This window comes from Perca flavescens, chromosome 17, assembly GCF_004354835.1.
Source record: "Perca flavescens isolate YP-PL-M2 chromosome 17, PFLA_1.0, whole genome shotgun sequence".
NCBI lineage: Eukaryota > Metazoa > Chordata > Actinopteri > Perciformes > Percidae > Perca > Perca flavescens.
Window position 1 is genome coordinate 33,679,044 of NC_041347.1, and position 21,678 is coordinate 33,700,721.

Below are 21,678 nucleotides of genomic sequence, written 5' to 3' on the forward strand. Positions count from 1 at the left end.
GGGGACCAGAAATGAGGTCCCCATAAGGGAAACCCTTTTAAATGAATGCTAAAGTCATTCTGAAGTAGCTTTTGTGATTTTTAGCATTGGCCCATAAAACACGTTTTTCAGTCAGTGTGTGTGTGTGTGTGTGTGTGTGAGGTGTGCTCACTAGCGCCCCTGTACTTTGAGAGTGGTATTGCACCCACTGCTTCACACACACACATATTCCAAATATGGTTAGTAACCGCCCACTTCCTAGTCCTCATGAGGAATGATTTCAGTAGCAAAAAGTAATTATCAGTGTTAAGGCTACAGATGAATAGGGTAAAGTTTAAAATAATAAATATCATCATGAAACTTCCTCAGTTGATTACTTACACAAGTATATAAAAAAATGCATTACAAGTTTTTGAAATTTGTATGTTTAGTTATGCTAATTAGGCATTATCTCTATGTGTTTATGATAAAACCAGGTGCACAATTATTTTTTCAGCTAACTAACTAACCAGAAACAGTCCCTTCAGTCAGCTGATGGTGAAGCTAACTAACCAGAAACAGTCCCCTCAGTCAGCTGATGGTGAAGCTAACTAACCAGAAACAGTCCCCTCAGTCAGCTGATGGTGAAGCTAACTAACCAGAAACAGTCCTCTCAGTCATTTATAAATTACAGAGGGATTTCAGGATATCTGCTTTCATTACCTAGGAAATGAAAATATACTCTCCATAGCCTTAAAAAATCGATTTTTGCCATATTTTTGAGTAAATATTACATAAATTAAGCCAGGAATGATTTATTAACAAATCCCTCTGTAAATATCTTCAGAATACTGCTAAGTGTATAACTGGAAGGTTTGGTGTACATAGATCCTACATAGGCTGAGTTATTTATACTGGAGAATGACAAAAAACTACTTTTGAGAAAACAGCATTTAAAGATTTAAAAAGGGGAATTTATTACATTTCTATTGGAAGAAAATTGCTCTAAAACAGAATAAATAAAAATAGAATATAATAATATAGAATATTTCAAGCTCATGAAAATTGATTACTTAATAAAATGGCAGGCATATAAGGCCTAAATCTGCAGTAACTCAAATTGATGTTATAATCAAAATGAATTAACATTGGCGTATCATGCACAAAGTTGCCAACAAAACCCATGCTAGACAGTTGTATGGACACAGAACAAGACCAACAGTAGATGTCACAACTTTTTTAAAGTCTAATTGTCCATTCCAGCACCATATGTATTTTAGCTGTGTTTAGACTCTTGCACCTATGTTTTACACTGGCAGTTGTGACGGCCTCAGCTTTCGAGATCTTGAGATCAGTTTCTCTCACTGAATTGACCATCACCATCACAACTTCTCCATAACAGACACCGTGGCAGAGGCACCTTCATTGAAGGTGGAGATGGCCATACTTGCTGCTGCCTCAAGCTTACGTTCCCCACAAAACAGTCCCCTCAGTCAGCTGATGGTGAAGCTAACTAACCAGAAACTGTCCCCTCAGTCAGCTGATGGAGAAGCTAACTAACCAGTAACAGTCCTCTAATAATAAAGAATATTTCAAGCTCATGAAAATTGATTACTTTATAAAATGGCAGGCATATAAGGCCTAAATCTGCAGTAACTCAATGAATTAACATTGGCGTATCATGCACAAAGTTGCCAACAAACCCCACGCTAGACAGTTGTATGGACCCAGAACAAGACCAACAGTAGATGTCACAGCTTTTTTAAAGTCTAATTGTCCATTCCAGCACCATATGTATTTTAGCTGTATATGTGTGTATGTGTCTGTGTCTGTGTGTGCGTCTGTGTGTGTGCGTGTGTGTGTGTGTGTGTGTGTGTGTGTGTGTGTGTGTGTGTGTGTGTGTGTGTGTGTGTGTGCGTGTGTGTATCTGTAGTGGAGAATCATTGGCTGCAGGACTCTGATGTTTACTCTGCTGTCAGCGTGACCGAATCCACTTCCTGTGATTCCTGACAGTTTAAAAACAGAAATTGTCAAACAGCGGATCCTAAAGGGGAACTTCCGTATTTTTATCCATGTGACTGATGGAAACTGCAAGAGAGAGAGAGAGAAAGAGAGAGAGTGCGTGTTTGTGTGTGTGTGTGTGTGTGTGTGTGTGTGTGTGTGTGTGTGTGGGGAGAGTTGTTACACATCCCCCCAAAGTTACACATTTAAGGTGTGAAATGTGTTTTTAGGTGGTTTCCATTGCTTGTTTTAGTTTCACTTTTAGCGTACAAAAGTGAGTGTGGTGTGTGTGTGTGTGTGTGTGTGTGTGTGTGTGTGTGTGTGTGTGTGTGTGTGTGTGTGTGTAAATCCCTTATTTGGTCATACTGCATCGACACAGAACTGTATAAAAAGGGGGTTCTTTTTCTCCCGGGACATCAGACAGCTCCCTGCACGGACAAGCTTCACGTTTTTCACTAAGAACTTCGAGAGGTATCGTATAACTCTAAAATAATATGGCATTTTCTGCACTTTTACGTAAACTGAGTAAAGTTGATGTGACTCCATTGGACAGGGACTCAGTCTGAAAAACTTTATCAGGTTGATCAGTGGCAGTGATCGAGGCTTTTGGTACGATCACAAAGGACCAGTTCCTTAATTTAGAATAAAATATTAGTGACTGATGGAAACAACAATCTTTGACATTGGTCTAGTATTAAGAGAGATCTCTGCAATCAGCAGTGGAGAAACAAACTGTAATGTACGTTAATAGTAATTGTCCAGCTTGTATTTACCTTCACAAAAGTTCTGTTTTTGCAGCTGACAGACTCAGATTAATATTTTAAGTGTCTGACAATATTATGGAAAGGATCCCTACAGAGATAGACCTTTTTAAATCCTCTTTGAGACCTTTCTGATTAATCAGAAACAGCTCTGAAGTCACTAGCACTAAACCCACCAGACTACATTTAAAAGAGCTCAACTTTAGCTTTTATACAGCCAGTTGATTTTCACATGTAAATCTGTAAACTATGTGTTTATTTCAACCAAAAATAGAGTTGTGATGGTTGGAAAACTGGAAAGATGACCCAAAATGGCTTTTCATATTTTTATTTTGTTTCTGTCTATTTTGAATGAAGTGTACAGTGCTAAAATTACTTTTTATTTACATGGAGTCTGGTGGGTTTCGCAAACGCAATTTTGCGGATGTTTTTATGTTTAAAAAAGGATCTTACTCTTTAATTAAAAGGTCTATCTCTGTAGGTGTCCTTTCCATAATATTGTCAGACACTTAGAATATTAATCTGAGTCTGTCAGCGGTAAAAACAGCACTGTTGTGAAGGTAAATACAAGCTGAACAATTGTCCTGTTAACTTACATAGTAGCTTGTTTCTCTGCTGCCGACTGCAGCGATCTCTCTTAATATTACGATGGAGGCAGCGATAGAGCAGTGACTCGTGTGTTCTGGGAGGTTTTTTTCAAAGGAGTCTGGTGGCTTTGATCAGTGACGGACTGGCCATCTGGAATTTAGGCAAATGCCAGAAGGACCACTACTGATAATTGTTTTTGTTATTTTTATATTATTTTATGCATGCAGCCACAAATATTCAAGATTTTACTGCGGTGAGGTGTGAGGAAAGATTCAATCTGAAGGCAGAGTTATTAATTTCCAAGCTAGGTTATTAACAATAATGCCGTTGTGTTGCAAATGCCAGGGCTGTTTTTTGATCCCAGTCCGTCACTGCTTTTAAGAGAGCAGAGATAACAGCTTCAGTTCCCCGTAGTAAAGGGCTGTCTGACAGCAAGGTAAAGCACCGAAAATATTGTAAATATAGTGTCCAATTAAACATATATATATGTTTTTAGGAACCTAAAATCTGCAGCTGCCCCCATATGCAGCAGGATATTGCTTAGCTTCTGACTATGGAGAAGTAGCTCATAAAACCACACTTTATAACATCTGAACTGTCCCTTTAACATAAAACATATCAGCTGCCCAAGAAAGCTCACATTATATTATATCATTTGAGACAGACCAGGTAAACAGTTAGTTCCTGTTGAGTTGTCAGTGAGAAGAGACGCAGCGACAGACAGACGATAAGATTGACCTTTTTTTACAAAACTGTGACTTTAACTGAGGGAGGATAGTTACAGGAAGGAGCTCTCAAGTACTGAACAAGAGAAATACTTTAACTGTAATCTGCTGCAGACTGAAAAACACTCAAACACTCAAAGTGAAAGTAACTGAGGAAACTTTGTGCAGCAGGGAGGGAGGGCACACAGGAGAAGTTTACCTTCTGGGCTTTCTGACAGAAATCTCTTAGGTTTAGATAACAACACTACTTAGTGTAGTTCAGGAAAAGATAGTGGTTTGGGTTAAAATAAACCTCTTCTGGCAGACAGCCCTGAAGGCAAACTTGTCTCGAGTGCGAGGGAGGGAAACACAACTGACTTCCTGTTTTAACGTCTGCTGTTTCTGTTGTTTTCAGCTGCTCTCAGAGACAAAATGGCTTCCATGTCAGAGGACGGTTTCTGCTGTTCGGTCTGTCGTGACATCTTTAGAGATCCTGTTATTCTGTCATGTAGCCACAGCTTCTGTAGAAAATGTCTGAAGACCTGGTGGGTAGAGAAACCAACACAGGAGTGTCCACTTTGTAAGAAAAGCTCTGAGAACCCAGAATTAACTCGTAACCTGGAGTTAAAGAACCTATGTGAGGCCTTCTTACAGCAGAGAGATCGGAGAGCTTCAGGTCTGTGTGTGTTTACAATTAAGAATATACCGTTTATCACAAAACATCCATGGTTTTTCAGGGACGAGTTTCTTATAATACATCCATAGGGATAGCTGGCTAGTTTCTTATCTAGCTTGACCAACATAGCATTAAAACATGGTGGAATACACCATGTTTTAATGCTATGTTGGCTACAGAGACAGATGATTTAGATAGCTAACTAGCCAGCCCTAACATTAGATCAGATGTTCCCTTCTCTCCACAAGTCCTCTTAGCTTTTTTAGACTTATAAATAAACAAAATAAACTCACAAGTGGGTTAAGAAATCAATAAATCCCACCACAACTGTCACTTGTCTGCCACCAGTTAAGCCCCACCCACAAAAACATCATAATTGGTTTGGGAGGGTTTCAGAGGATAAGCCTAAAGTAAGCCTATTGTTATTATTTTTCATTTATTTATATTTTTTTCTTCAGACAAAAGCTGATCCAGTCAGAGACAGTTTAAAATGAAAGAGGACTTCATACTCAGAATATATTAAAACATAGAATCAAGTTAAAATAAGAGTTTTATAATACAGTAATAAACGTATTTATTTATTCCATTTCATGTTATTATTACTGCGTTTATTCTGTTTCTGTGTTATTCCATCTTATTGTTAAATATTTAGGCCTTGAATAAACTTTTCTTTTCTTCCATTTCAGACTCTGATCAGCTGAGAGACACGGCATCCAAAATGTCGAAGGGTAACACATTATTTTCCTACTGCTTTCTCCATTATTCAATGCACATGAGAGATGGTGAATCAGCAAACTTGTCGTCATTTCCAGCTGTAACTGTAACATTTGAAGATATATAGTATAGTAACAGGAGGTCCCACCTGTCTGTGGTCTCTGCTGGGATTATTTTCTCTCCTGTGTTTCTTTGCTAACGTCTTTGATAAACCAAATCTAGCGTTAGGAACAGCAACATCTCAGTTTGCATCTATTTTCAAACTATGTAAGCTACGTCACAGCCAAGAATCAAAATATTCTGACTGGATGTTCACTAAAACTAAGACAAAACCTCTCTCCATCGAACATCTACTCACAGTGTCTGATATAAAGTTCTGTGTATTTTTATCTGCAGGATCTGATGAGTTGAGGATCGTTCTGGTTGGGAAGACAGGGGCAGGGAAGAGTTCAGCAGGAAACACCATCTTGGCCAGAGAGGCTTTTGAGTCTGAAATGTCCTGCGAGTCTGTGACAACTGAATGCACAAAAGAAACGGGAAAGGTTGGAGGGAAGAAGGTTGCACTCATCGATACTCCAGGGCTGTTTGACACAAGTTTAGACAATGAACAAGTGTTGAAAAGGATCAAGATGTGTATCGGTGTTTCCTCTCCTGGTCCTCATGCCTTCCTGGTGATTCTTCAGATCGGCAGGTTCACAGATGAAGAGAAACAAACTGTGAAAATGATTCAAGACACATTTGGTGAAGATGCAGATAAGTACACAATGGTGCTGTTTACCCATGGAGACAAGCTGAAGAAACAAACCATTGAAACGTTTGTTTCAAAGAACAAAGACCTGCAAAGATTCATTCAGAAATGTCATGGCCGTTATCACGTCTTCAACAACGAGGAGAAAAACCCGTCTCAAGTCACTGAGCTCCTGGAGAAGATAGACAGGATGATCGAGGATAACGGCGGGTCGTACTACAACACAGAGATGTACATGAAAGCAGAAGAAGAAATAGAGAGGAAGAAACAACAAATCCTGAAAGAGACTGAGGCAAAGAGGAACAAAGAGATAGAGGAACTGCAAGCCAGATACTCCGGGGAGATGTTGGAACTGCAAAAAGAAATAATGACCTTAAGACGTGAGGCTGAAGCAAGAGCTCAGGCTGAACGTGAATGTAATGTAAAACCTTCCTTCAAAGACATGTGTGCAATCAGTTAAGCAGCTTCTCTGGTGTAAGATAGTATAAAGTATAATGTCAGTGAGTTAGCTGCAACTTGTTATTTTCAGACTAAATTAGTTTCCTTGTAGGCCCAGTGTCTGAATGATGAGTCAGCAGCTCCTGATGGATGTACCCAGTCAACTAAGTGACTGATGGGGACAACAATCTTTGACATTGATCCATATGGCTCCAACATTTAAAAAAAGTCATAAAAAGTCATAATAAAAGTAATTATATAGTATGCCTATAATAAGCATATTGTGTGTCAGTGCTCCACCCAGTGATCATACTGAGGAAAAAGCTAAAATCAAGTTTTGCAGCCTAGGTTTCATATGATTTCTAATCAGATTTATTAATTTTAAATAACATAGGACATAGAGGTGACAGAGAATATCTGAAAGATTAAGTCACACTGAATCTATAAATATGATCATCATGTCTGTTTAGATTTTACTGAATTATGACTCTAACAAGGAGTCAGATTGTTGATGCAAATTTTGCCAATGAGGCACCTTAATCAGACATGCAACGTGTTTAGATATGTATGTAAAATGATTACGTAATAACAAATGTAGTACAAAACATGTTCAATCATCAGTGTGTTTAGTTACAGATTGTGGATTTTTTTATTTACTTTCTTTTCTTTTATTGTCCATATTATTCATGTGGATTTGTTATTTTATGATCCTGTTTATGATGTATGTGCATGTTGTGTGTGATGTCTTTAAGCTACTGGGACCTTGAATTTCCCCTTGGGGATCAATAAAGTATCTATCTATCTAGATGTTTTGGCCATAGTTGCATTTTGTCGTGTTTCATATTTGATGTGTTTTTTTCTATATATATATATATACTGTATATATATGTATAAATATATTTATATAGACAGATATGAAATATCTTCCTTTTTTAAACAGCTATACTTTCTTAAAACAGTTTCACTTTGTAGGTTAAAATGTAGGTCCTCACAAGGATATGTAAACACTTTTCAGATTAAAAAAAAGTCAAAAAAGTGCAAAAACAAAAGAATGAACAACAAATGCTGAACACCTTAAACATACAAAAAATGTTCTCTCAAAATATTGAAAACAAATGTCAAACAGTGGAAAAGAACTGGGAAAAAATCGTCACATAGACACACACACACACACACCCACACACATACACAGACACACGCACAGACACACACACACTCGCATGCACACACACACACACACACAGAGACGCACACATAAAGACACGCACACACACACAGATACACACACACACAAACAGACACACACACATACACATAAACACACACACACACACACACACACAAAATGGTCCAAAAGACATCAAAAACTTTGATAAATTGTTTTTGGAAACTTAATTTTTTTTTTTCAAAAGTACCAATAAAAGCAACAAAAAAACATTTAAAAAAGCGATATAAAGTAATAAATAAGCCAGTCTGGACCAAAACAAGTCAAGTCAGCTTTATTGTCAGATGTGCTATACATGCATGACATACAGCACAAATGAAATTTCAGTCCTCTCGGACCCCCGGTGCAAAATGCAATAAAAAATAAATAAATAAGTTTCTATAAATAGAAAAGATCGAATAAACAATCAACAATTTTAACATGACATAAAATAAACAATCAACTATCAACAAGACATACAATAAACAATCAACAATCAGACTCACAATCAAGGCACTTGAGTATTTAAAATAAATACGAAAAATACAAAGTATTTAAAATATTTAAACAGGTGAGGTAGAGCGGTGTAGTGCAATAATAAACAAGCAGGGGGAAGCAAAATGTGCAGTCCCTGAGTTCAGAGTGTATGAGTGGTGTTGAGGTGGGGGGGTGCAGTGCTAGTCTGTGGCAGGGGGCAGAGGAGGAAGTGAGGAGGGAGGGAGTGACGGTAGAGCAGGGAGGGAGTTGAGTTGCCTGGTGGTCTTTGAGCCTGCTGGATCTGGCCCGGAGACTGCACAGTCTCCTCCCTGATGGCAGCAGGCTGAAGAGGCTGTGAGATGGGTGGGTGGGGTCACCAGTTACCGGTTAGACCGATATGCAAACTGGAAAGGGTCCAGGGCGGTGGGGAGGACAGACTTGATGTGCTGCATGACTAGCTGCTCAAAGCACTTCACGAGGATGGGAGTGAGTGCGACCGGGCGGTAGTCATTGTAGCAGGAGGGAGACGACTTCTTCGGGACCTGTTAGGGAGCTTGTCTGAGCCAGAAAGCAGAGATATCACACCGACAACGTAAAGCAGTTTAAAAAGGTTTAATAGAGCAAAGTGTACTCGGAGAATCAATGCAGGTAGTGTTAGGGTGGTGAAACTCCTGGCTGGTCTGAGGCGAGCTGACAGGGAAGAGTCCAGGTCTTTATGGGACACGAGGGGAACAGGCAGAGATGAGAACATGGAGGGTTTCCCAAGTTAGAGACGGAGGCTGGATGGTGAGGCTTGAAGCAGGCAGGCAAAGCAGAGGAGGCAGCTGGGCAGAGCAGTAACTGGAGAGAGACACAGGGTTAGTAGGAGCTCAGGGAACAGAGACAAAACCTGAGTAAAAAGTAAAACGATATACTGGAGTTAAACTTAGAGCCAAGTTACCACATGGGTTATAGATAACGAACTGGCGCCGACAAGGTGATCAGCCCAGGTTTAAGTATTGCAGGAGTGAATCATGAAGATGAGCTGCAGCTGTGAAGACCGGCAGTGCAGTGTAGAATCGGCCACGCCCCTTGACCTACTTCCCTGTGGACACGCCTCCAGCACTCCAGGTGGAAAAACAGAACACAGACAGGGAAAACAAAAACCACCCAACCCAGGGTGGAGAGAGAGCAACCCATAACAGGACCCCCCCTCAACGGGCGCCTCCCGGCGTCCCTCTAGGCCCCGGCTTGTCAGGGTGAGCATGATGGAAGTCCTTTACCAGTTGAGGATCCAAAATGGGAGGCGGGGGAGCCGCAGGCGGGCACAGAGGACTGGATGAGACTGGTTTCAGTTGAGACACATGGAAGGTGGGATGACACTTCATAGCCCGTGGCAACTTCAACCCCACAGCGGAGGGATTGATAACTGAGTCAATGATGAATGGGCCCAGAAACCGAGGTGCCAAATTGCGTCATTCAGTCCGTAGGGGAATGTTCCTGGAGGACAACCACACCTCCTGTCCAGGCTGGTACCGGGGAGCCAGGGTCCTGTGACGATCCGCCGAGCTCTTGTTCTGCTCTGTAGTCCGGAGTAACGCTTCCCTGGCGTCGCACCAAACTTGACGACAACAACGTAGATTCTCCTGGACCGAGGGGACGGCCAATTCCCCTTCCTGCTCGGGGAACAGAGGTGGTTGATATCCCAACGAAGCCTCAAAAGGGGACAAGTCGGTAGCAGAGGTGGTGAGGGAATTGTGGGCGTACTCGATCCAGGGAAGATGTTTAGCCCATGACGACGGGTGCTGTGCCACCACGCAGCGGAGAGACGCTTCCAGGTCCTGGTTAGCTCTTTCAGTCTGGCCGTTAGTTTGCGGATGGAATCCTGAGGAGAGACTCACAGTTGCACCAAGAGCAGAACAGAAATCTTTCCAGACATGAGAAATAAACTGTGGGCCTCTGTCAGAAACAATGTCCACAGGTATTCCATGGGGACAGAATACATGTAGGACTAAGAGGTCCGCTGCCTCACTGGCAGTCGGTAATTTCGGTAATGCTACATAGTGAGCAAATTTAGGGAGACAGGTGGGATGCTTTACCATGGGCACACAATGAGTGCTGCCACGTAGGCCCGGACATCAGCTTTTGCAGATGGCCACCAGAAGTGTCTTTTTAGCAACGTAAGGGTACGTTGCCTCCCTGGATGGCAGGCGAAGCGTGAGGAATGGACCCACTGCAACACTTCAGACCGTACGGACACAGGAACATAGAGCCGACTAGGTGGCCCATCAGCTGGTCCAGGGTCAGATTCTTGAGCCGTCTTAACCAGAGATTCGATCTCCCAACGAACTGCAGCCACAACGCAGGTAGAGGGCAGGATGGACTCTGGTTCACTGGACTCTTCAGAGACGGAGAACTGGTGGGACAAAGCATTGGGTTTTACATTGCGAGAACCAGGACGTTAAGTAAGGGTAAAGTTAAACCTGCTGAAGAAGATAGACCATCTGGCTTGGCGGGAGTTGAGTCTCTTCCCAGACTGGATGAAGGCCAGGTTCTTGTGGTCGGTCCACACCACAAAAGGCTGCTCCGTCCCATCCAGCCAATGCCTCCATTCCTCCAGCGCAAGCTTAACGGCCAGCAACTCACGGTTTCCCACGTCGTAGTGTCTCTCTGCAGGCGACAACTTTTTGGAAAAGAAAGCACAGGGGTGGAGTTTTTGGTCTGTGAGGGAGCGTTGAGACAGAACCGCTCCAACACCAGAGTCTGAGGCATCCACTTCCACAACAAAAGGCAAAGTAGTATCTGGGTGAATGAGCACAGGGGAGGTGGAAAACAGATGTTTCAGGGTACTCATGGCTGTATCAGCCTCAGGTGACCACACAAACGGAACTTTAGGGGAAGTGAGTTTGGTGAGGGGAGCTACCACCCTACTAAAGCCCCAGACAAATCTCCTGTGAAAATGAGCAAAACCCAGGAAACGTTGCAGTTGTTTGCGAGTCTGGGGAACGGGCCATTCAGTTACTGCCTTTATCTTTTCGGGGTCGGCCGACACCTGTCCCTTCTCTATAATGAACCCAAGGAAGGGGACTGTCTCACGGGATGATGGTGGTGGCTTTGAGGCACGTGGGGACAACAGCTTGTCTCAGCGAGGTGTTGAAGATGTCAGTGAAGGCATCTGTGAGCTCCTCTGCATAGTCTCTCAGGACACGACCAGGAATGTTGTCAGGACCCTCGGCTTTCCGTGGGTTCATCCTTCTGAGGGATCGCCTCACACTATCTGGGGATAGCGTCAACACCTGGTCGCTAGGAGGCGGTGGGGTCTTCTGTGCCGGGGTGCTGTTGTCTGCCTCAAAGCGAGCAAAGAAGTCGTTCAGCTGGTTCAGCAGAGAGGTGGAGCTGTCGCAGGTCTGCGGAGTGGGCTTATAGTCCGTGATGGTCTGCATCCCTCGCCACAGGTTCCTGGTGTCTCTGCTGTCGTTGAAACGGTGGGCGATCCTGCTGGAGTACTGTCTCTTGGCTTTTCTGATGCTTCGTGACAGGTTGGCCCTGGCTGTCCTCAGACCCACTACGTCACCAGCTTTGAAGGCAGCGTTCCGAGCCCTCAGGAGCTTGTGGACTTCCCCTGTCAGCCATGGCTTCTGGTTGGCCCAAATGGAGATGGTTCTGGTGACCGTGACATCGTCCATGCACTTCCTCATGTAGGAAGTGACGGTCTCCGTGTACTCCTGGAGGTCCTTGATGTTGTTGTATGTGGCTGCCTGTCTGAAGATGCTCCAGTCAGTGGTGGAGAAGCAGTCCTGGAGTGCCTCTGAAGACCCATCAGGCCACATGCGTATCTGCTTTGTAGCTGGTTTGATGACTTTAACCAGCGGCCTGTATGCTGGCATTAGCATAACAGTGGTGTGGTCTGAGGCACCGAGGTGGGGGAGGGGACGGGCTTTGTAGGTAGGCCGGGAGCCAGGTCCACTCCTCAGGATGTTTTTTGCTACCTTTTTTTCACTATTATTTCCTATTATCTTATACCTTGGGCCATCACAAGTTGATAATGACCAGCCCCAACTCGGCCCCGTTTGGTGTCAGGGGCCAAAAAACACCCTTTTTGGGAAAAGCTTTTGGCGGAATGATGTAATTGTGAATATTAAGGTACTGCAGATACATAAATGGTCATATAACCTTAGAATTGTGCATGGTGTATCCTGACACATAGGGGAAACTAGCAGAAAAAGATTCTGGGGATTGTTGCCTTTTTGCTGTCAAATATCACCCCATATATATATATATATATATATATATATATATATATATATATATATATATGTATGTATGAATGTATATATATATATATATGTGTGTGTGTGTGTGTGTGTGTGTGTGTGTATGTATGTATGTATGTATATATATATATATATATATATATATATATATATATATATATATAAATATATACTACATACGCACTACGTACTGCGCTCAGCGAGGAGCGGGTCAGTGAAAGATGAGAGAAGTCTCTCTGCATGTTCTGCAGTGTTAGTTTTGTTTGCTATCACATTACTCAACTCCGTATTTGTGAAAACAAATATTAAATATGTGAAGTGAAAGTCCTGTCACAAAAATATATGTTGTTGCATATCATTGTACATTTTTAAGTGGGTATATGGAAATCCTGGAGATTTCTTAGTGGGTATACTGCGTATACCTGCGTATCACGTAGACTACATCACTGCACTAACCAACCAACATCTTAACCCTTCATGTCACATCCTGAAGTTATTCAGCAAAGACAATTTGGAGGTAAGTTGATCTATTTTTCTGGTTATAGAAAGATATTGATTCTATTGGGAGATTGGTGTCCTATATTTTTCTACATGTAAGGTGCCCACTCTACTTCTAGATTGATTCAAGTCAAACTCAGGGTCTGGGACATATTCTGCTAGGATCTGTGGAATAACCAGTAACTATGAAGCAAGCTTCAACGTCATATCCTGACTGCCCATGCCAAAAGAGAGTTTGTAGAAGCCATGTGGGAAAGGCGAGGCGAGGAGCTGTGGTCTTAGGGTCTTAGGTGCCTCAAGGGGCGGTAACCCACGAACACCATGGTGGACACCGGTGGTCAGGGATGCCGTCCGACTGAAGAAGGAGTCTTTCCGGGATATGTTATCCCAGAGGACTCCGGAGGCGGTTGCAGGGTACCGAAGGGCCCAAAGGGCTGCAGCCTCTGCCGTGAAAGAGGCAAAGCAGCGGGTGTGGGAGAAGTTTCGAGAAGACATGGAGAAGGACTTTCGGTCGGCACCAAGGTGCTTCTGGAAAACAGTTTGCCACCTCAGGAGGGCGAAGCGGGGAACCATCCAAGCTGTGTACAGTAAGGATGGGACACTGTTGACCTCAACTGAGGAAGTAATAGGGCGGTGGAAGGAGCACTTTGAGGAACTCCTGAATCCGACTAATACCCCCTCTATGTTAGAGGCAGAGCTGGAGGTTGATGGGGGATCATTGTCAATTTCCCAGGTGGAAGTCATTGATGTAGTCAAACAACTCCACAGTGGCAAAGCCCCTGGGATTGAAGAGATCCGTCAAGAAATGCTCAAGGCTCTGGGTGTGGAGGGGCTGTCCTGGTTGACACGCCTCTTCAACATTGCGTGGAAGTCTGGGGACGGTGCCAAAGGAGTGGCAGACCGGGGTGGTGGTTCCCCTTTAAAAAAGGGGGACCAGAGGGGTGTGCCAATTACAGGGGTATCACACTTCTCAGCCTCCCTGGTAAAGTCTACTCCAAGGTGTGCTGGAAAGGAGGGTTCGGCCGATAGTCGAACCTCGGGTTGAAGAGGAACAATGCGGATTCCGTCCTGGTCGTGGAACAACGGACCAGCTCTTCACTCGCAAGGATCCTGGAGGGAGCCTGGGAGTATGCCCAAACCGGTCTACATGTGTTTTGTGGATTTGGAGAAGGCGTATGACCGGGTCCCCCGGGAGATACTGTGGGAGGTGCTGCGGGAGTATGGGGTGAGGGGGTCTCTTCTCAGGGCCATCCAATCTCTGTACGACCAAAGTGAGAGCTGTGTCCAGGTTCTCGGTAGTAAGTCGGACTCGTTTCAGGTGAGGGTTGGCCTCCGCCAGGGCTGCGCTTTGTCACCAATCCTGTTTGTAATAATTATGGACAGGATATCGAGGCGTAGTCGGGGTGGGGAGGGGCTGCGGTTTGGTGGGCTGGGGATCTCATTGCTGCTCTTTGCAGATGATGTGGTCCTGATGGCATCATCGGCCTGCGACCTTCAGCACTCACCGGGTCGGTTCACAGCCTAGAGTGAAGCAGTTGGGATGAGGATCAGCACCTCTAAATCTGCGGCCATGGTTCTCAGCAGGAAACCGATGGAGTGCCTACTCCAGGTAGGGAATGAGTCCTTACCCCAAGTGAAGGAGTTCAAGTACCTTGGGGTTTTGTTCGCGAGTGAGGGGACAATGGAGCGGGAGATTGGTCAGAGAATCGGTGCAGCGGGTGCGGTATTACATTCAATCTATCGCACCGTTGATTTAAAAGAGAGCTGAGCCAGAAGGCAAAGCTCTCGATCTACCGGGTCAGTTTTCGTTCCTACCCTCACCTATGGTCATGAAGGCTGGGTCATGACCGAAAGAATGAGATCCAGGGTACAAGAGGCCGAAATGGGTTTCCTCAGGAGGGTGGCTGGCGTCTCCCTTAGAGATAGGGTGAGAAGCTCAGTCTTCCGTGAGGAGCTCGGAGTAGAGCCGCTGCTCCTTCGCGTCGAAAGGAGCCAGTTGAGATTGGTTCGGGCATCTGGTAAGGATGCCCCCTGGGCGCCTCCCTAGGGAGGTGTTCCAGGCACGTCCAGCTGGGAGGAGGCGAAAATAACCAATTAACACTCAGGAAATCTCTAAGGCCCTACCTTCTACCTTGCCTCTATCTGCAGGCAAACTGTTGTATTCATTTCCATAGTACCAGGGTAAGTACTGTTACTGATCATTAAGGAGTCTAATAGTACCAGGGTAAGTACTGTTACTGATCATTTAGGAGTCTAATAGTACCAGGGTATGTACTGTTACTGATCATTTAGGAGTCTAATAGTACCAGGGTAAGTACTGTTACTGATCATTTTGGAGTCTAATAGTACCAGGGTATGTACTGTTACTGATCATTTAGGAGTCTAATAGTACCAGGGTATGTACTGTTACTGATCATTTAGGAGTCTAATAGTACCAGGGTAAGTACTGTTACAGATCATTTAGGAGTCTAATAGTACCAGGGTATGTACTGTTACTGAGCATTAAGGAGCCTAATAGTACCAGGGTAAGTACTGTTACTGAGCATTAGCCTAACCAGGGTATGTACTGTTACTGATCATTAAGGAGTCTAATAGTACCAGGGTATGTACTGTTACTGATCATTTAGGAGTCTAATAGTACCAGGGTATGTACTGTTACTGATCATTTAGGAGTCTAATAGTACCAGGGTAGGTTTATGGCTGGTCCACGTGAAGTAGATAGAGGCTATAAATAGGAGGGCATGACCTATAATTTGAGGATGAGGTGTGCACCACCTTCTCCAACTGCTTCCTCTCTGAGAAGGTGGACAGGCCATACCAGACAGTCATGGAGAAGACAAGCACACTTTCCAGCGTTTTGTATTTATTTGTGTGTGTGTGTGTGTGTGTGTGTGTGTGTGTGTGTGTGTGTGTGTGTGTGTGTGTGTGTGTGTGTGTGTGTGTGTGTGTGTGTGTGTGTGTGTGTGTGTGTGTGTGTGTGTGTGTGTGTGTGTGTGTGTGTGTGTGTGTGTGTGTGTGTGTGTGTGTGTGTGTGTGTGTGTGTGTGTGTGTGTGTGTGTGTGTGTGTGTGTGTGTGTGTGTGTGAGAGGTTTTTGATAGTGAATGGACTTGAAGTTACTCTCAGTATAGAGAGGAGAGATGTTACACATCCCCCCAAAGTTGCACATTCAAGATGTGAAATGTGTTTTTAGGTGGTTTCCATTGCTTGTTTTACTTTCAGTTTTAGTGTAGTCATAATGGTGTGTGTGTGTGTGTGTGTGTGTGTGTGTGTGTGTGTGTGTGTGTGTGTGTGTGTGTGTGTGTGTGTGTGTGTGTGTGTGTGTGTGTGTGTGTGTGTGTGTGTGTGTGTGTGTCTGTCTGTCTGTCTGTGTGTGTGTGTGTGTGTGTGTGTGTGTGTGTGTGTGTGTGTGTGTGTGTGTGTGTGTGTGTGTGTGTGTGTGTGTGTGTGTGTGTTTGTCTGTCTCTGTGTGTGTGTGTGTGTGTGTGTGTGTGTGTGTGTGTGTGTGTGTGTGTGTGTGTGTGTGTGTGTGTGTGTGTGTGTGTGTGTGTGTGTGTGTGTCTCTGTGTGTGTGTGTGTGTGTGTTTGTGTGTGTGTGTGTGTGTGTGTGTGTGTGTGTGTGTGTGTGTGTGTGTGTGTGTCTGTGTGTGTGTGTGTGTGTGTCTGTGTGTGTGTGTGTGTGTGTGTGTGTGTGTGTGTGTGTGTGTGTGTGTGTGTGTGTGTGTGTGTGTGTGTCTGTATGTCTGTGTGTGTGTGTGTGTGTGTGTGTGTGTGTGTGTGTGGGGGCTGCATGGACTGGTATAAAGTTGATGGCCAACCAGACGGGGAACATTTTATATTATGGATGACACAGCATCCCGTGAACATGTATTTCATGGAGATGGTCCAGCGAGTGTCTGAGATGATTCTGGGGCAGGTTAACATTGGAGGCAGAGTGCTGAATCACTGCGGTCAGAGTAAATGGATTTGTGTGTGTGTGTGTGTGTGTGTGTGTGCAGCTCCCTGCACGGACCAGCTTCACATCTTTCACTTCGAGAGGTATCGTATAACTCTAACATAATATGGCATTTTCTAAACTGGTGAAGGTTGATCTGAACAAAGTCTTGGTGCCTGCCTCCACTGGACAGGGTCTCGGTCTGGAAAACTTTATCAGGTGGATCGGTGGCCCGAGATCGAAGGCTTTTGGTATGATCACACAGGACCAGTTCTTTAAGTTAGAATAAAATATTAGTGCCTGATGGTGAGCTCGTTTCTCCGAATTCCCGTAGAACAGAACCACCAGAACCACCAGAACCAGTTAGTCTCCATCCAGAGCAGTGGAGGGGGAACAGCTCCGTGCTGTGTGTTCAAGGTGTAGTTCCGGGAGATATGATCCACCGTGAGCACGCTGGATTTTATTTTTGAAAATTAACCGGATGTTTTATTTAGTTTCTGTGCTCCACTTCCTGTCCCGCACTATCTGCCGTGTGCTGAGTTGCTGCGGAGCTCTCCGGCAAACAGAAGCTCGGCCTGTCTGCCGGGGAGGGCTGGAGCCGGGACACAGTCGCTATGCAGCCGGTGGAAATACACACACTGACTTTAATGGAAACCTAATGACTCTGCAGACGATCCGCATCTGGTGGAAGTCCCCGGTTAGACACAAAAACAGGGTTAATTAGTAAAATTAGTTACTTTTTTTTTACAGTATTTTTAGTAATTTTGCTGCAGTAGTCCAAATACTTCTTCCACACGTGACACGCACGGAGGAGTGAGGGCCCGTCCAACGATGCTTGCAGCTTTAATTATTATTATTGTAATTATTATTATTATTATTATTGTTATTATTATTATTATTGTTATTGTTATTGTTATTATAATTATTATTATTGTTATTGTTATTTTATTATTATTGTTATTGTTATTGTTATTGTTATTGTTATTATTATTGTTATTGTTATTGTTATTATTATTATTGTTATTGTTATTATAATTATTATTATTGTTATTATTATTATTGTTATTGTTATTATTATTATTATTATTATTATTATTGTTATTGTTATTATAATTATTATTTTTGTTATTGTTATTATTATTTTTGTTATTATTATTGTTATTGTTATTATTATTATAATTATTATTATTTTTGTTATTGTTATTATTATTTTTTATTTCTTTCTTATTTCTTATTTCATTATTTTTTTTCAGTCAAAAGCTGATCCAGTCAGAAACAGTTTACAATGAAAGAGGACTTCATATTCAGAATATATTAAAACATAGAATCAAGTTAAAATAAGAGTTTTATAAGACAGTAATAAACATATGTATTTATTCCATTTCATGTTATCATTACTGCCTTTATTCTGTTTCTGTGTTATTCCATCTTATTGTTTTTTTTGTAATTTAGGCATTGAAGAAAATTTTCTTTTCTCCCATTTCAGACTCTGACCAGCTGAGAGACATGGGGTCCAAAATGTAGAAGGGTAACACATTATTTTCCTACTGCTTTTTCCATTATTCAATGCATATGAGAGATGGTGAATCAGCAAACTTGTTGTCATTTCCAGCTGTAACTGTAACATTTGAAGATATATAGTATAGTAACAGGAGGTCCCACCTGTCTGTGGTCTCTGCTGGGATTATTTTCTCTCCTGTGTTGCTTCGCTAACATCTTTGGTAAACCAAATCTAGCGTTATGAACAGAAACATCTCAGTCTGCATCTATTTTCAAACTATGTAACCTACATCACAGCCAAGAATCTAAATGTTCTGACTGGATTAGACGAAACCTCTCTCCAGCAGCAGTCCTCACAGTGTCTGATGTACAGTTCTGTGTGTTTTTATCTGCAGGATCTGATGAGTTGAGGATCGTTCTGGTTGGGAAGACAGGGGCAGGGAAGAGTTCAGCAGGAAACACCATCTTGGGCAGAGAGGCTTTTGAGTCTGAACTGTCCTCCGTTTCTGTGACATCTGAATGCAAGAAAGAAAGGGGAGAGGTTGGAGGGAGGAAGGTTGCACTCGTTGACACTCCAGGGCTGTTTGACACGAGTGTAGAACAAGTGTGGAAAAAGATCAAGATGTGTATCGGTATGTCCTCTCCTGGTCCTCATGCCTTCCTGGTGATTGTTCAGATCAGCAGGTTCACAGAGGAAGAGAAACAAATTGTGAAAATGATTCAAACCGCATTTGGTGACGATGCAGATAAGTACACAATGGTGCTGTTTACCCATGGAGACAATCTGGGGAAACAAACCATTGAAGAGTTTCTTTCAGAGAGCGAAGACCTGGAAGGAATCATTCAGAAATGTCATGGCCGTTATCACGTCTTCAACAACGAGGTGGAAAACCCGTCTCAAGTCACTGAGCTCCTGGAGAAGATAGACAGGATGGTCGAGGATAACGGTGGGTCGTACTACACCACAGAGATGTTCAAGAAAGCAGAGGAAGAAATAGAGAGGAAGAAACAACAAATCCTGCAAGAGTCTGAGGCACAGAGGAAGAAAGCGATGGAGGAACTGAAAGCCAGATTCTCCGGGGAGATGTTGGAAAAGCAAAAAGAAATGATGAAATTAAGATGTGAGGCTGAAGCAAGAGCTAGGGCTGAACGTTACTGTTCAGTACAACCCCCCAAACCCTGTGTAATCAGTTAAGCAGCTTCGAGCAGTGAATTAGCTACAACTTGTTATTTTCTCTAACATATATCCACATGGATCCAACATATATCCACATGGAGCCAACATATATCCACATGGCTCTAACATATATCCACATGGATCCAACATATATCCACATGGAGCCAACATATATCCACATGGATCCAACATATATCCACATGGCTCTAACATATATCCACATGGATCCAACATATATCCACATGGAGCCAACATATATCCACATGGCTCTAACATATATCCACATGGATCCAACATATATCCACATGGAGCCAACATATATCCACATGGCTCCAACATATATCCACATGGATCCAACATATATCCACATGGAGCCAACATATATCCACATGGATCAACATATATCCACATGGATCCAACATATATCCACATATCTAACATATATCCACATGGCTCCAACATATACATGGATATATACATGGCTCCAACATATATCCACATGGATCCAACATATATCCACATGGATCCAACATATATCCACATGGATCCAACATATATCCACATCTAACATATATCCACATCCAACATATATCCACATGGATCCAACATATATCCACATCCACATGGAACATATATCCCAACATATATCCACATGGCATATAACATATATCCATATATCCACATGGATCCAACATATATCCACATGGCTCCAACATATATCCACATGGCTCCAACATACAGTATAGTCTGTCAAAAAAAGTCATAATAAAAGTAATTGTATAGTATGCCTATGATAAGCATATTGTGTGTCAGTGCTCCACCCAGTAATCATACTGAGGAAAAAGCTAAAAACAAGTTCTGCAGCCTCTGTTTTGTATGATTTCAAATCAGATTCATTAATTTTAAATAACATAGGACATAGAGGTGACAGGGGATATCTAAGAATAAGTCACAATGAATCTATAAATATGTTTATCATGTCTGTTTAAATTTTACTGAATTATGACTCTAACAAGGAGTCAGATTTTTGATGCAAATTTTGCCAATGAGGCACTTTAATCAGACATGCAACGTCTTTGGCTATGTATGTAAAATAATTATGTAATAACACATGTAGTACAAAACATGTTTAATCAACAGTGTGTTTAGTTACAGATTGTGGATTTTATTTATTTACTTTCTTTCCTTTTATTGTTCATATTATTCATGTGGATTTGTTATTTTATCATCCTGTTATGATGTATGTGCATGTTGTGTGTGATGTCTTTAAGCTACTGGGTCCTTAAATTTCCCCTTGGGGATCAATAAAGTATCTATCTATCTATCTTGATGTTTTGGCCACAGTTGCATTTTGTTGTGTTTCATATTTGATGTATTTTTTCTCTGTCAGCATGTGACTTATATATATATATATTTATATAAAATCATATATATATATATATATATATATATATATATATATATATATAGATAGATAGATAGATAGATAGATAGATAGATAGATAGATAGATAGATATAAGTGCAACTTGTTGCCTCATGTTCCTATTGTTAGTGGAGATGAGTGGTACCCGGGGGGGTCTTCTGCTGGTGTACTCTATCCTCCTCAGGGTTGTGCGTGTTGTGGCTTCATAAATGCTTTGCTGCATACCTCGGTTGTAACGAGTGGTTATTTGAGTCAAAGTTGATCTTCTATCAGCTGGAATCAGTCGGCCCATTCTCCTCTGACCTCTAGCATCAACAAGGCATTTTCCCCGCCCCCCAGGACTGCAGCATACTGGATGTTTTTCCTTTTTCAGACCATTCTTTGTAAACCCTAGAAATGGTTTTGCGTGAAAATCCCAGAAACTGAACAGATTGTGAAATACTCAGACCAGCCTGTCTGGCACCAACAACCATGCCATGCTCAAAGTAGTTAGTTAGTTAGATCAGGAGGTTGTCTAGACCTGGACCACACCCCTAAATGCACTGAAGCAGCTGCCATGTGATTGGTTGATTAGATAATTGCATTAATGAGAAATCTTACAGGTGTTCCTAATAATCCTTTAGGT

General features: G+C 42.6%; 3 protein-coding genes across 3 annotated transcripts in view; all 3 read left to right on the plus strand.

Annotated features, from left to right (window-relative positions):
• Nucleotides 1-21,678, plus strand: part of LOC114571635 (nuclear factor 7, brain-like) — a 430,007-nt gene that overhangs the window by 55,160 nt on the left and 353,169 nt on the right. The gene's annotated exons all lie outside the window — the stretch shown is intronic.
• On the plus strand, nucleotides 2,337-7,289 carry LOC114571637 (GTPase IMAP family member 7). The gene is made up of 4 exons (XM_028602687.1): nucleotides 2,337-2,430; nucleotides 4,428-4,688; nucleotides 5,375-5,416; nucleotides 5,799-7,289. Exons 2-4 carry the CDS (start codon nucleotides 4,445-4,447, stop codon nucleotides 6,608-6,610), a joined length of 1,098 nt encoding a protein of 365 aa, XP_028458488.1. The 5' UTR covers nucleotides 2,337-2,430; nucleotides 4,428-4,444; the 3' UTR covers nucleotides 6,611-7,289.
• LOC114571801 (GTPase IMAP family member 7) lies at nucleotides 16,884-19,647 on the plus strand. Its single transcript, XM_028602993.1, has 2 exons — nucleotides 16,884-16,968; nucleotides 18,797-19,647. The coding sequence occupies exons 1-2, from the start codon at nucleotides 16,884-16,886 to the stop codon at nucleotides 19,645-19,647; spliced, it is 936 nt and encodes a 311-aa protein (XP_028458794.1).